This window comes from Euprymna scolopes, chromosome 44, assembly GCF_053919585.1.
Source record: "Euprymna scolopes isolate OS-2025 chromosome 44, ASM5391958v1, whole genome shotgun sequence".
NCBI lineage: Eukaryota > Metazoa > Mollusca > Cephalopoda > Sepiida > Sepiolidae > Euprymna > Euprymna scolopes.
In genome coordinates, this window is record NC_136525.1 from 27,402,621 (window position 1) to 27,419,943 (window position 17,323).

General features: G+C 30.3%; 1 protein-coding gene across 1 annotated transcript in view; it reads left to right on the forward strand.

Annotated features, from left to right (window-relative positions):
• Positions 1–315: 315 nt before the first annotated feature.
• LOC145268747 (dynactin subunit 5-like) overlaps positions 316–17,323 on the forward strand; it is a 47,961-nt gene continuing 30,953 nt past the window's right edge. The window contains exons 1-2 of the mRNA XM_080124339.1: positions 316–468; positions 16,328–16,396. Of these exons, the coding sequence (XP_079980465.1) occupies positions 421–468; positions 16,328–16,396 (117 nt within the window). The 5' untranslated portion in view covers positions 316–420. The remainder of the gene's footprint in view (positions 469–16,327; positions 16,397–17,323) is intronic.

The following is a 17,323-nucleotide window of genomic DNA, read 5'->3' on the forward strand; positions in this document are numbered from 1 at the left end:
AGAACTTATTTACGTTAGACTTTAACACAACCATATTGTAGTCAGCCGGAAAACGGAAGACAATTCCACAGGCGTGCAGTTCTAAGAAAGAAGCTTTGTTCATGGAATCTACGTTTACGTTTAGGCACAGGTGGTGTTAAGTAACTAGGGAACAAAGATCACACAGATAATGAAATGAACGTGAAAGGAAATTAGATTAATAGTGAGTTACCATTACAAAACAATCCCTTCAGAAAGAAGCCCATTCCTCAAAGTTATAGCATCGAGTTTTCAAACACTCTGAAATATTTGTTCCGGAATAACAAATTTTTTTATGGGGAAATAATTTATTTTATCACCGTTTTACCAAGGGGAGATAATTCTCGTCTGAGTTGATTGAATGTTATCGACTTAGGCGAAAATATTGGAAAAATATCCAAAATGGAATTACCCGAGATGCGATATGATGTAACTGAATATATTGAAACAGTAAGTAATCATTAATTAATTAATAATCAATGATGTTAATTAATTAGTTTAAATTCTGCGCGGATAAAAATCTGCTTCCTTTGCGAAATGAATCATCATTCATTAGGTTGATGTTGAATGACATTTTTTGCATTTCTTTAAATATTTATTTGGTATTTCTGCAAAATACGGACCGTGCTGAAATAATAACGTTGGTATTTAGAAACCCATTCTTAGTATGAGGAGGGAGTGGCGTTTTGTAATTATTCTGTATTTTCACTTAACAAAAGATATCGCAAAAATTGAATTTAAGTTGAAAATCCTAAAATAGTACAGTCCGTATTTAACTACCATCTATTTTCTAAATGATTTGTCTTATCTGTATTTTTTATATTTGGCAATTCGGAATAACAACTCAGTGTTCTAAGGGAGGTAACTCTATTTTACTAAAATCATTTTTCTTGCAATTACTAGTGTTTTGCTTAAGAAAAATTACGATATCGTTTATGAACAAAATTATATTCTTTATAATTAAATTGACAAGTTTTTCCTCCCATTAAGTTAACCCTTATTCTTTAGTAGATCTGGCCTTGATAAGTAATATAAATACATTTACATTGTAGATGAACACCCTCAACCCCAACAGCCCAACACTTCCACCTTACTAGCCAAAATATGGGATTTTACTTTTCTTTTTTTTTTTTTTTAAGCGATTATGTAAGACATCCTGGAAAAAATTGATTAAAAGAAAGATAATTAATTTCGCATATATAGGTATTTAGTGTAAAAGGGTTTACCATTTCCGGGCCATTCTAGCGTTTTGGGGCATTTTTACTAAGTTTTTTTTTTTCAGTATGTTCATACATAATCACCTAAAAACATAGAATCTTATTTATTTGGTACTTCTACAGAATTGTAGCTGAACTCTTTTGTTTTGTCAGACTAAGGGAGCGAATTATTAAAATTTAAAAAAATAAAAATGTAACAAGTCTTTATTTAAACTTTTATAATAAAAATATGTTTATAAAACAAGGTTGTTGTCGCTTAGTCTGACAGGCCCGCAGTAATCGTCGGGTGACTTGAAGAAAACCTGATTTTTTTTTTTTTTTTTTAACATTTAATTATTTTAGTGTGCAGACAGTCCATTGATGACGTTCCGTTCACCAAACACAAATTCGGAATAGGGGGTGTCAGCAATCGTCGGGGGACTTTGAAGAAAACTCAACTGTTGCTACTTAAGGTGATCCGTATTGTTTATAGTTTTTTTGGTTTTTCAGTATTTACTTCAACGGTGCGCCGTGCGCTGCTCATGTACATAGTATGACTACACTACACAAACGGTTGTGTTTCGGTAAAACCTCCTCAAAACCAGATATTGAATAATAAATCGCAATGGCACTGCCTATACATACTCAAAAAAAAGGACGGTCCTTGTAATAAATGTGCACTTAGAGAGTTTCAGGGTATTCGCACAGTTTAATCAAGACATTAAAAATGAAAATATCGAAAAAAAAAAATGTTATATTATACGTATGCGTTATGGAACGAAGTTCTCCGGAAAAAAATTTCACTTCATTTCATCAAGTAGGTTTTTTTTTGTTGTTTTTTGTTACAGCGAAAAAAAAAATTGTTATGATACCGAGCAAAAGGTTAGATTTTTAGGAAGAAAAGCTAGTAATAAAAATGGGAAGGGAGTGTCGGCACTTTAAATTGAGTTATCTCCCTGTGGCTTGTTAAAAAAAATTCAAAGATGGCTGACTTCAACGCGCTGTCATAAAAACGTGTTTTTCCGCTGTAAAAGAAAAAATACTCGATCAAATTAAGTGAACTTCAGTCCAAACGGATACGTACAATATAACCTTCTTTTTTTTTTCGATATTTTCATTTGTTAATGTCTTGATTAAACTGTACGAGCACCAAAATGTAAGTATGCAGACGATACTATATGAATGCAGAATCATATTAGATTAGGAACAACAAACCCCCCTCCCCCGCAAAAAAATAAAACAAAGTTGACAAAACTTCCTCACCTCCAAATAACGTTTTTTTTATTTTCGTTTTTTTATTAAAGTGATTCACTTACTGTTTTAATGAAAAATACAAAGAGGTGAGAGTGACCCCACTTAATCACTTGAAAACATTGCCTTATTAATGAGTAGGGGTATGACAACAGAATATTCTTTTCATTGTTTTGACTCTCAAGTATATATCCGACACAGTTAATCAATCAAGAAACACATCTCACTATATTGTAGCAGATCTTTGCTAGGACGCTACAAAAAGTACAATCAAAGAACTTAGGTCTAAATTCAAGGAATTATTCTAGACACATCAATGGCAACTAGCAGAGAGAGAGAGAGAACAATCGTTTTACCCTCTTTGTTCGGATATCTCTTGCAACAGATTGCCGTTTGTTGCAACCAAGGTTGAAGTCCCATAAATGTTAGTCAATGCCACAAATCAAATTGTTAGAAAAGAATAACTACCGTGACGGTAGGAACCAATGTAAAGAGAGGGGGGGGGCTTGTGAAAAATAAACCATTTTATAACATGATCCAATACCATGTGATTAACATTGCTATAAAAACAATTACAAAGTCTATCTCCCCAAACCAAAGGCCATTGAAGGTAACATTTTCTTATAATATAAGCTAAGATATCAACGGATACACACTCGAGAGTCAAAACAATGAAAAGAATATGCTGTTGTCTTACTAATGAGTAATATTATCTTTGTCTGGATTCTCTTGAATTTTTGGGTGTCTGCGGAATTTATTGGAAGTCTCCCTGTGGCCCCAATTTCCCACATATATGGCAACGATTGTAGTTTTTATCGTAGGGATCTTTACTTGTTGCGTGTGGCTGACTATGATGAACAATTCTTGCTTTTGGTTACTTTGTTATATTTTGAGCTGTGGTTGGGTAGGTGTATCAGAATTTTTGTAGGAATTTTTGACACCCCTAACACCTAGTGGTTGGGTTCAGTACCTCCCCAACATTTTCCTTATTACATATTCAATTTAGGTTGAGTGTATTAAGTTTGATTTTTTTTTTTTTCTCCCATTGGTCGCCTTCCATAGCTGTGTAATCTCCAACCATAATTCTGGTTGGTTTACCCTTTTTGTACCAGAAATAATATCACTTCTAGTGATCAAAGTGATTTAGTATTTCTGTGCCTGAAATTTCTCTGATCAAATTATTTATATTTTATATTTCTTTTTGCCTGTATGTCTAGTTGTCTTTTCCATTTTTTTCTCAGAAATTATTGGGCTGATCTGTTTAAAATTTAATATGTACTTTTGTGGACAGTTAAGAATTAATAGGGATTAGTCAGAACAATACCACATTTAGTAAATGTCATTTCCTCTACAAGTTTGGCTTAAAGCACTTATTCGAAATCAACAGGTTATAACTTTTGCTCGTTTTTAACAAGCTAATATGTCTGATCATATATTTCTTTAACTCTGTCTATTTGTTTGTCCATTCCACCTTTTCTTGGAAACTACTAGGCTGATCTGGCTGAAATTTTGTATGGACATTTATTATAAGGTGCAAGAAACTAAGCATTATGGTATCCGTTTAATGCGCAGCGATTAGCCAGCACAATACCACATTTACTTTAGAAATTTGTCATAAAGCACTCATTCTAAGTCAACAGGTTATAACTTTTGCTCTTTTTTAACTGAAAAGTTTAGTTTTTAATGATTTCCTTACTTTATGCATGAATACAGTCTGGTTCTGTACACTAAGTTGTGAAAGTCCATAGTGTTCGCAAGGGTTATCGAGGTTGTTCTTCATCGTCATTCAGATGATTTCTTCCTCAAAGTCATTGAACCCTAAGCCCCTCCAAAAGGTTGCAAAGGTCAGTTGAAAACATGACTCAGAACAGAATCGGTAATTGTATCAGAATGAAGAAAAATATTGGAATCGTCCCATCGCTAATCATGAATAAATGTAGTTTAATATATACCTTATTTCACCCATGTGAATGGGGATTTGTTGGATATCGTGGTCATAGCAACCAATTTTTATGAATTTGATATTCTTTAGAATGAAGCCGACTAAACTCATATGCTGCATATGAATAGACTATGACTCCACCATAAGGAGATCTAAAAAAAAAAAGGGGGGGGGTATTGATATTCTAATTATAAGAAACATACATGGATGTTTCATCAATCCAAAAATAAATGAGAAAATAATGAAACAAGATATTTTTTTTTTCAATCTTGTTTAATCCGTTTGTTAATTTTTCAAATCCTAACAGCAGAAAGAGTTGTTATGGGATCAACATTTTGCAGGGCCATAAATTATACTCTGAACCAGGAGACATTTTCTTAGATAGATTTTTTTTTACTAAGGGCCCACCACCTCTCCTTGATAAAGGTCAATCGATGAAAACAGTTAACGAGCGTCAGATGACTGGTAAGAACAACACTGTAAAGATCAGTAATGGTGGAAATTCGGAAGTATTGAAAACGATTATGTTATAGTCAACTAGGAAGCTGCCCTATGAAATTGTGTTCCACAGATGAGTAGTTTTAGCAAAGAAAATTTGCTCATGAAATTTTAGTTTAGTTTTAGGCACAAATAGAGAGCAAGTAAATTGTTTTCAAAATATCTTTTGACTTCAGGAAATAAAGTGAGTCAACAATGTGAGCAGGATATCCATTGATATTCAGATTGGTTGCTATGATCAGAATATCTCTACTATTATATAAAAGAAACTTTGTGTGCATGTATAAGTTTATTCTCTATGGACTCCGAAATGAAACAAATGTATTTTATGTATCTGGCAGTGTTCTTCGATGTGTTTTGTATCAGAATGTCTTCAATAAGCATTGATAAGCGAAAAAATTCAATTAAAGAAGAAGCAGGTGATGTTGAGTAAAGTTAACCCATTATACAGTCTAACATCGCAAATGCATTTGAGAAGTTTCATTATCACACAAGCAAAAAGGTTCAACATATAAAATCAACAGTAGGTTATTTGTTCTCTCACCCACACTCTGCAGTTATGCTATCGACTGAATCACATCCAATTTCTAGCTAATTTCCCAGGTGTCACGGTAGGCCATGACCTACACATCTCTGACCTCGACTATACTGATGATATAGCTATCCTAATTATTCCAGGTGAAAGCTTTGATGAAATCCAAGCAGCCATAAATCAGATGCAGATTTTTGGGTTGAATCCAATTTTAGCGTTACAAATTCCAAAGAATTTTTTGAGGATAGTCGCTATTGCTAAACAAATTATTTTGCGCGAAATAGTATTTTTTGTTTAAAAAAATAACCATTGTAAGCATAGAACAAAATATCGAAGCCGGTGATTTTGTTTACTTCATCGCCATCATCTAAATTGAAAATAAAAATGTCCACTTCTTGTCTTCTTCATAAAATCATCTTTTAATCTGATTGGTCAATTTTTTTCTTCAAGAGTGACCTGCCCTTTCTTGGGGGGGGGGATTTTCACTTTATTTAAAATAAAGTAAAACAAACGAGAAAATTATGAAACAAGATTTAGTTTTTTTCCTTCAATGTGCATTAATATTACGCTTTTCTTGAAACTTATTTTACCGAATCTGTACAAATGTAAAATAAATGTTTAATAATGTTTGTTTTATTTTATTTTGTTCAAATCTTGTTTAATAATTTTTTCGTTTGTTTTATTTTATTTTAGATAAAAGGGAATTTCCACAACCATCCCCACACCAATTGAAGGAAAAAAAACAAATCCTGTTTAATAATTTTTCGTTTAAGTGAAAATCCGTCCCCCCCCCCCCCAAGAAAGGGCAGGTCACTCTCAAAGAAAAAAATTGACCAATCAGATTAAAAGATGATTTTATGAAGAAGACAAGAAGTGGACATTTTTATTTTCAATTTAGATGATGGCGATAAAGTAAACAAAATCACCGGCATATTTTGTTCTATGCTTACAATGGTTATTTTTTTAAACAAAAAAAATACTATTTAGCGCAAAATAATTTGTTTAGCAACAGTGTCGATCCTCCAAAAATTTTCTGGAATTTGTAACGCTAAAATTGGATTCAACCGATATTTGCTTCAAAAATAGAAATGAAGATCAAAATTAGGAATTTAGATCAAAAATAGGAATGAAGATCAAAAATAGAAATGAAGATCAAAAATAGAAATGAAGATCAAAAATAGAAATGAAGATCAAAATAGAAATGAAGATCAAAAATAGAAATGAAGATCAAAAATAGAAATGAAGATCAAAATTAGAAATGAAGATCAAAATTAGAAATGAAGATCAAAATAGAAATGAAGATCAAAAATAGAAATGAAGATCAAAATAGAAATGAAGATCAAAATAGAAATGAAGATCAAAATAGAAATGAAGATCAAAAATAGAAATGAAGATCAAAAATAGAAATGAAGATCAAAAATAGAAATGAAGATCAAAATTAGAAATGAAGATCAAAAATAGAAATGAAGATCAAAATAGAAATGAAGATTTCAAAATAGAAAAAAATGGAAAAGACAACTAGACATACAGGCAAAAAGAAATATAAAATATAAATAATTTGATCAGAGAAATTTCAGGCACAGAAATACTAAATCACTTTGATCACTAGAAGTGATATTATTTCTGGTACAAAAAGGGTAAACCAACCAGAATTATGGTTGGAGATTACACAGCTATGGAAGGCGACCAATGGGAGAAAAATAAAAAAAATCAAACTTAATACACTCAACCTAAATTGAATATGTAATAAGGAAAATGTTGGGGAGGTACTGAACCCAACCACTAGGTGTTAGGGGTGTCAAAAATTCCTACAAAAATTCTGATACACCTACCCAACCACAGCTCAAAATATAACAAAGTAACCAAAAGCAAGAATTGTTCATCATAGTCAGCCACACGCAACAAGTAAAGATCCCTACGATAAAAACTACAATCGTTGCCATATATGTGGGAAATTGGGGCCACAGGGAGACTTCCAATAAATTCCGCAGACACCCAAAAATTCAAGAGAATCCAGACAAAGATAATATTACTCATTAGTAAGACAACAGCATATTCTTTTCATTGTTTTGACTCTCGAGTGTGTATCCGTTGATATCTTAAATTTATATTATATTTCTATTTTTGATCTTCATTCCTGTTTTTGATCTTCATTTCTATTTTTGATCTTCATTTCTATTTTTGATTTTCATTTCTATTTTTGATCTTCATTTCTATTTTGATCTTCATTTCTATTTTGATCTTCATTTCTATTTTGATCTTCATTTCTATTTTGATCTTCATTTCTATTTTTGATCTTCATTTCTATTTTGATCTTCATTCCTAATTTTGATCTTCATTTCTAATTTTGATCTTCATTCCTAATTTTGATCTTCATTTCTATTTTGATCTTCATTTCTATTTTGATCTTCATTTCTATTTTTGATCTTCATTTCTATTTTTGATCTTCATTCCTAATTTTGATCTTCATTTCTAATTTTGATCTTCAGTCCTGTTTTTGATCTTTATTTCTATTTTGATCTTCATTTCTATTTTGATCTTCATTTCTATTTTGATCTTCATTTCTATTTTGATCTTCATTTCTATTTTGATCTTCATTTCTATTTTGATCTTCATTTCTATTTTGATCTTCATTTCTATTTTTGATCTTCATTTCTATTTTTGATCTTCATTTCTAATTTTGATCTTCATTTCTAATTTTGATCTTCATTTCTATTTTTGATCTAAATTCCTAATTTTGATCTTCATTTCTATTTTTGATCTTCAGTCCTGTTTTTGATCTTCATTTCTATTTTGATCTTCATTTCTATTTTTGATCTTCATTTCTATTTTGATCTTCATTCCTATTTTCGATCTTCATTTCTATTTTGATCTTCATTCCTATTTTTGATCTTCAGTCCTGTTTTTGATCTTCATTTCTATTTTGATCTTCATTTCTATTTTTGATCTTCATTTCTATTTTGATCTTCATTTCTATTTTGAAATCTTCATTTCTATTTTGAAATGAAGATCAAAAATAGAAATGAAGATCAAAATAGAAATGAAGATCAAAATTAGAAATGAAGATCAAAAATAGAAATGAAGATCAAAATAGAAATGAAGATCAAAAATAGAAATGAAGATCAAAATAGAAGTGAAGATCAAAATAGAAATGAAGATCAAAATAGAAATGAAGATCAAAATAGAAATAAAGATCAAAATAGAAATGAAGATCAAAATAGAAATGAAGATCAAAAATAGAAATGAAGATCAAAAATAGAAATGAAGATCAAAAATAGAAATGAAGATCAAAATTAGAAATGAAGATCAAAAATAGAAATGAAGATCAAAATAGAAATGAAGATCAAAATAGAAATGAAGATCAAAATAGAAATGAAGATCAAAAATAGAAATGAAGATCAAAATAGAAATGAAGATCAAAAATAGAAATGAAGATCAAAAATAGAAATGAAGATCAAAATAGAAATGAAGATCAAAATAGAAATGAAGATCAAAAATAGAAATGAAGATCAAAATAGAAATGAAGATCAAAAATAGAAATGAAGATCAAAATAGAAATGAAGATCAAAATAGAAATGAAGATCAAAATAGAAATGAAGATCAAAAATAGAAATGAAGATCAAAATAGAAATGAAGATCAAAAACAGGACTGAAGATCAAAAATAGGAATGAAGATCAAAATAGAAATGAAGATCAAAATAGAAATGAAGATCAAAAATAGAAATGAAGATCAAAATAGAAATGAAGATCAAAAACAGGACTGAAGATCAAAAATAGAAATGAAGATCAAAATTAGGAATTTAGATCAAAAATAGAAATAAAGATCAAAATTAGAAATGAAGATCAAAAATAGAAATGAAGATCAAAAATAGAAATGAAGATCAAAATAGAAATGAAGATCAAAAATAGAAATGAAGATCAAAATAGAAATGAAGATCAAAATAGAAATGAAGATCAAAATAGAAATGAAGATCAAAATAGAAATGAAGATCAAAATAGAAATGAAGATCAAAAATAGAAATGAAGATCAAAATAGAAATGAAGATCAAAAACAGGACTGAAGATCAAAATTAGAAATGAAGATCAAAATTAGGAATGAAGATCAAAAATAGAAATGAAGATCAAAAATAGAAATGAAGATCAAAATAGAAATGAAGATCAAAATAGAAATGAAGATCAAAATTAGGAATGAAGATCAAAATTAGAAATGAAGATCAAAATTAGGAATGAAGATCAAAAATAGAAATGAAGATCAAAAATAGAAATGAAGATCAAAAATAGAAATGAAGATCAAAATAGAAATGAAGATCAAAAATAGAAATGAAGATCAAAATAGAAATGAAGATCAAAATAGAAATGAAGATCAAAATAGAAATGAAGATCAAAAATAGAAATGAAGATCAAAATAGAAATGAAGATCAAAATAGAAATGAAGATCAAAATTAGGAATGAAGATCAAAATTAGAAATGAAGATCAAAATTAGGAATGAAGATCAAAAATAGAAATGAAGATCAAAAATAGAAATGAAGATCAAAAATAGAAATGAAGATCAAAATAGAAATGAAGATCAAAAATAGAAATGAAGATCAAAATAGAAATGAAGATCAAAATAGAAATGAAGATCAAAATAGAAATGAAGATCAAAAATAGAAATGAAGATCAAAATAGAAATGAAGATCAAAATAGAAATGAAGATCAAAATAGAAATTAAGATCAAAAATAGAAATGAAGATCAAAAATAGAAATGAAGATCAAAAATAGAAATGAAGATCAAAAATAGAAATGAAGATCAAAAATAGAAATGAAGATCAAAATAGAAATGAAGATCAAAATAGAAATGAAGATCAAAATAGAAATGAAGATCAAAATAGAAATGAAGATCAAAATAGAAATGAAGATCAAAAATAGAAATGAAGATCAAAAATAGAAATGAAGATCAAAAATAGAAATGAAGGTCAAAAATAGAAATGAAGATCAAAATAGAAATGAAGATCAAAAATAGAAATGAAGATCAAAATAGAAATGAAGATCAAAATAGAAATGAAGATCAAAAATAGAAATGAAGATCAAAATAGAAATGAAGATCAAAAACAGGACTGAAGATCAAAATTTGAAATGAAGATCAAAATTAGGAATGAAGATCAAAAATAGAAATGAAGATCAAAAATAGAAATGAAGATCAAAATAGAAATGAAGATCAAAATAGAAATGAAGATCAAAATTAGGAATGAAGATCAAAATTAGAAATGAAGATCAAAATTAGGAATGAAGATCAAAAATAGAAATGAAGATCAAAATTAGAAATGAAGATCAAAAATAGAAATGAAGATCAAAATAGAAATGAAGATCAAAATAGAAATGAAGATCAAAATAGAAATGAAGATCAAAAATAGAAATGAAGATCAAAATAGAAATGAAGATCAAAAATAGAAATGAAGATCAAAAATAGAAATGAAGATCAAAATAGAAATGAAGATCAAAATAGAAATGAAGATCAAAAATAGAAATGAAGATCAAAATAGAAATGAAGATCAAAATAGAAATGAAGATCAAAATAGAAATGAAGATCAAAAATAGAAATGAAGATCAAAATAGAAATGAAGATCAAAAACAGGACTGAAGATCAAAAATAGGAATGAAGATCAAAATAGAAATGAAGATCAAAAATAGGAATGAAGATCAAAATAGAAATGAAGATCAAAAATAGAAATGAAGATCAAAATAGAAATGAAGATCAAAAACAGGACTGAAGATCAAAATTAGGAATTTAGATCAAAATTAGAAATGAAGATCAAAATTAGGAATGAAGATCAAAAATAGAAATGAAGATCAAAAATAGAAATGAAGATCAAAATAGAAATGAAGATCAAAAACAGGACTGAAGATCAAAAATAGAAATGAAGATCAAAAATAGAAATGAGGATCAAAAATAGAAATGAAGATCAAAAACAGGACTGAAGATCAAAAATAGAAATGAAGATCAAAATTAGGAATTAAGATCAAAAATAGAAATGAAGATCAAAAATAGAAATGAAGATCAAAATTTGGAATGAAGATCAAAAATAGAAATGAAGATCAAAATAGAAATGAAGATCAAAAACAGGACTGAAGATCAAAAATAGAAATGAAGATCAAAATTAGGAATGAAGATCAAAAATAGAAATGAAGATCAAAAACAGGACTGAAGATCAAAAATAGAAATGAAGATCAAAATTAGGAATTTAGATCAAAAATAGAAATGAAGATCAAAAATAGAAATGAAGATCAAAAATAGAAATGAAGATCAAAAATAGAAATGAAGATCAAAATAGAAATGAAGATCAAAAACAGGACTGAAGATCAAAAATAGAAATGAAGATCAAAATTAGGAATGAAGATCAAAAATAGAAATGAGGATCAAAAATAGAAATGAAGATCAAAAACAGGACTGAAGATCAAAAATAGAAATAAGGATCAAAAATAGAAATGAGGATCAAAAATAGAAATAAAGATCAAAATTAGGAATGAAATCAAAATTAGGAATGAAGATCAAAAATAGAAATGAAGATCAAAATTAGGAATGAAATCAAAATTAGGAATGAAGATCAACATTAGGAATGAAGATAAAATTAGGAATGAAATCAAAATTAGGAATGAAGATCAAAATTAGGAATGAAATCAAAAATAGAAATGAAGATCAAAATTCGGAATGAAATCAAAATTAGGAATGAAGATCAAAATTAGGAATGAAATCAAAATTAGGAATGAAGATCAAAAATAGAAATAAAGATCAAAATTAGGAATGAAGATCAAAAATAGAAATAAAGATCAAAATTAGGAATGAAGATCAAAAATAGAAATGAAGATCAAAATTAGGAATGAAATCAAAATTAGGAATGAAGATCAAAAATAGAAACGAGGATCAAAAATAGAAATGAAGATCAAAAATAGAAATGAAGATCAAAAATAGAAATGAAAATCAAAAATAGGGATGAAGATCAAAAATAGGAATGAAGATCCAAAATAGAAATTAAGATCAAAATTAGGAATGAAGATCAAAAATATGAATGACTGATCTACATTAATGATCTTCCAAATCACATCCTTACATCATTTGTAGACATTTATGCTGACGACACTACCATTTATGGTAGCACATCTAAGGCAGTAAACGACCAAGTTCTCTCTCCTCTGATCTTGAGCACGTAGTACAATGGGGTACTGAGTGGCTGGTTACTTTTAATGCATCTAAAACCAAGCTTCTCTCTTTACATCATCAACATTCTGATCCACATCTGGCATCAATTGAAATAAATGGCTCTCGTCTTCAGGAGGCCTCAAGTTTTAACAAACTTCTGGGCTTGACCTTTACTCCTGATCTTAAATGGAACACGTACATCAAATCTGTTGCCAAGGCCACTGGAAAAATGGTGGGATCTTTCTATCGATCCGGTAAATATCTCACTGCTGATGCTATTCTCTAACTATGTAAGAGCCAGGTACGTCCAAGGATGGAATATTGTTTCCACATCTGGGCAGGAGCTGCTAGAAAGGACTTGTCCTGCCTTGATAGAGTTCAAAATAGACTTCGTAGCCTCGTAGGAAATGTCGTGTTCTCTTCCTTGCAACCTCTATCTCACAGAAGAGATGTTGCAAGTTTGTCTCTGATGTATCATTATTTTCATGGAAGGTGTTCAACTGAGCTTCAATCTATGGTCCCCCCTCGCCAAACTTTCACAAGAAACACTCGTCTAGCTGTACACACTATCAATAATTGCCCCCACTCTTTATCTGTGCATAAACCTAAATGTAGATTCCATGAACAAAGCTTCTTTCTTAGAACTGCACGCCTGTGGAATTGTCTTCCGTTTTCCTGCTTTCCGGCTGACTACAATATGGTTGTGTTCAAGTCTAACGTAAATAAGTTCTTGATGAGCCGTTCTATGAGTTATCAAATTTACCAAATTTTCATTACTAATGATTACTATATTGTCCACTGTCTACTGTACACTCTTTAACCCTTATCCTTGAGTGGCCTCTTGGCCTTGATAAGTGGTGATTCCTATGTAAAAAAAAAGAAAAAATTAGGAATGAAGATCAAAAATAGAAATGAAGATCAAAATTAGGAATGAAGATCAAAAATAGGAATGAAGATCAAAAATAGGAATGAAGATCAAAAATAGAAATTAAGATCAAAAATAGAAATTAAGATCAAAAATAGAAATGAAGATCAAAAATATGGATGAAGATAAAAAATAGAAATGAAGATCAAAAATAGGAATGAAGATCAAAAATAGAAATTAAGATCAAAATTAGGAATGAAGATCAAAAATAGGAATGGAGATGCAAAACAGGAATGAAGATCAAAATTAGGAATGAAGATCAAAAATAGAAATGAAGATCAAAAATAGAAATGAAAATCAAAAATAGAAATGAAGATCAAAAACAGGAATGAAGATCAAAAACAGGAATGAAGATCAAAAACAGGAATGAAGATCAAAAACAGGAATGAAGATCAAAAACAGGAATGAAGATCAAAAATAGAAATGAAGATCAAAAACAGGAATGAAGATCAAAAACAGGAATGAAGATCAAAAATAGGAATGAAGATCAAAAATAGAAATGAAGATCAAAAATAGAAATGAAGATCAAAAATAGAAATGAAGATCAAAAATAGAAATGAAGATCAAAAATAGAAATGAAGATCAAAAACAGGAATGAAGATCAAAAACAGGAATGAAGATCAAAAATAGAAATGAAGATCAAAAATAGAAATGAAGATCAAAAATAGAAATGAAGATCAAAAATAGAAATGAAAATCAAAAATAGAAATGAAGATCAAAAATAGGAATGAAGATCAAAAATAGAAATGAAGATCAAAATTAGGAATGAAGATCAAAATTAGAAATGAAAATCAAAAATAGAAATGAAAATCAAAAATAGAAATGAAAATCAAAAATAGAAATGAAGATCAAAAATAGAAATGAAGATCAAAAACAGGAATGAAGATCAAAAATAGAAATGAAGATCAAAAATAGAAATGAAAATCAAAAATAGAAATGAAGATCAAAAATAGAAATGAAGATCAAAAACAGGAATGAAGATCAAAAATAGAAATGAAGATCAAAAATAGAAATGAAAATCAAAAACAGGACTGAAGATCAAAATTAGAAATGAAGATCAAAAATAGAAATGAAAATCAAAAATAGAAATGAAGATCAAAAATAGAAATGAAGATCAAAAATAGAAATGAAGATCAAAAATAGAAATGAAGATCAAAAATAGGAATGAAAATCAAAAATAGGAATGAAGATCAAAAATAGAAATGAAGATCAAAAATAGAAATGAAAATCAAAAATAGAAATGAAAATCAAAAATAGAAATGAAGATCAAAAATGGAAATGAAGATAAAAAATGGAAATTAAGATCAACACGACGAAGACAAAATTACCAGCAACTGGATTCTCCCCAAACAATTCACAACCAATTTTCCTTGATGGAGAAATTCTTCAAGAGTTCCGTAGTTTCAAATACCGGGGCTCTATTATCACCACAATAGGCCGAGGTTAAGAGGATATTGGTAACCATATCAACAATGCTCATTCTGCCGCCTTCACAGCCGACTCTGGTTCAGAAATTAAATCAGACTCGGTACAAAAATTTGAATATACAAAACTCTTATCTGCACCATTCTCCTATATGGATGTGGAACCTGGCCAGTACAAGTTTATGACCTGTGCAGACTGGAAGTTTTTGATCACCAATGTCTACGCCATATCCTTCGGGTTCGCTGGCACCAATTCATCCCAAACGCCACCATCCGTTCGCACTGCCGGATACCATTCCTGAAACAGATCCTCCTTTTGAGATGTTTCCGATGATTTGGTCACACTCTGTGCCGGCAACTAGATGACTTTATCCATTTGACCATCAATCCAGCCTCACTCCAGGGTTGGATGAAACAACACGGTGGTCAGCAGAAAACCTGGCTCAGCACGATGAAGGAAGATATCGATCTGATCCTGTGTTCTCACCTCTATGGAGTGTGCTGTTGGAACCGTGAATGGCTGGACCTGATATCGATCACAGCTTCAAACCAATGTGCCTGGGCGGCGTCTATATGAGATGCAGAGAATTCAGTTAGAGGAGCCGATTCAACCGGCCCATAGTGAACGCTGACACAACAACAAATATGACAGGGGTGTGTTCGAAATGAATGTTTCTGTTTAAAGCACAATTGAACCATGATACTTGATTATTTCATTTTAAACTTACTTAAATTCAAGCCATTATCACTGAAAAAGCAGAAAGGCCAGACATATAAAATCAAAAGTAGATTCTTTGATATGACAGGCATGCGTTTAAAATGAATGTTTCCGTTTAATATTCAAATTGGTTGCTGTGATTAGGATATCCAAAAATATTCAAATTGGTTGCTGTGATTAGGATATCCAAAAATATTCAACCATATTGTAACCAGAATATCCAACAATATTTGAATTGTTTACTTTGAATTTTGAGCTGTGACTAGGATATCCAACAATATTTAAATTGTTTACTTTGACCAGGATATCCAGCAATATTCGAATTGGAATCAGAATATGCAACAATAATTCTTATTTATTATCTTATATTATTGATAGCTGTGACCAGAATATCTAACAATATTCAAATGGGTTGTTATGACCAAGATATCCAACAATATTCAAATTGCTTGCTGTGACTAGGGTATCCATCAATATTCGAATTGGAACCAGGATATGCAACAATAATTCTTATTTATTACCATGGCAAGAATAAATGACTATAGCTAAGACATTTTTTTTTTAATTTATTTCTCATTTTTTGCTTTAAATTTTGTACATTATATACTTTATTTATAATTTTTAAAAAATGTTTTTGCTCTACAGGCTTCAGGAAATAAAGTTAGTCGACAATCTGTTCTCTGCGGAAGTCAAAACATCGTCCTGAATGGAAAGGTAAGTTAGGCTTTATTTATTCTTTTTTATGCATAACAGATTTATCTGTGTCGTGCGAGTGCATATATGCTGAATATTTTGTCTAATTTTATACCGTTACATATTAGTATGATTAAGTTAACTAGTGTGAAATTTGACAATGATCACACTAACGTTCACTGCAAACATGAGTTGAAACAATTACATTGAAAGCATTGCCAGGGCCGCTGCAAAGAAGGTAGGCTCTCTCTACCGTGCTAGAAAATTACTAACACCCAAAAGTATCCTGTACCTCTATAAGGCCACCATTCGCCCATGTATGGAGTATTGCTGTCATATTTGGGCTGGTGCATCTGCTACTAGTCTCTCGCTCCTAGACAAGGTTCAAAAGAGAGTCGCCAATCTGATAGGCTCTGAACTGGCATCTAAGCTTCAGCTTCTGTCCCATCGACGAAATGTTGCATCCCTCTGCCTGTTCTACAAGTATTTTAATGGTGAATGCTCTGACGAACTGCAAGCACTTGTGCCCCCACGACGTAAACATCCTTGACAAACCTGACAGGAAGCTAAATCTCACCCACACACAGTAGAGATCCCTAGATGTAAAAGATCTTTCTATTCCAGTAGTTTTTTCCCCAGAACCGCTAGACTTTGGAATTCCATTCCGGGTCTCTGCTTCCCCAACTGTACTGACGTGCAGAAGTTCAAGTGTAACGTGAACAGACACCTTGCTGCCCAAATCCCTACATAGTACCCCAGTAGATGTTTCCCCTGATAGTAGCCCCCTACACCAAAATGGCAATGTGCCTTGTTTGGGGTGAAAATATAATAATTAAAAAACAAAAATGATAATGATCCATATTTGCAAAACAGAATCGTTCCCAGAAATGAGTTATGTCAAGTTGAGGTAAAAGGCAGAAGGTTCAACGCTGTAGTCAAAACAAAGTG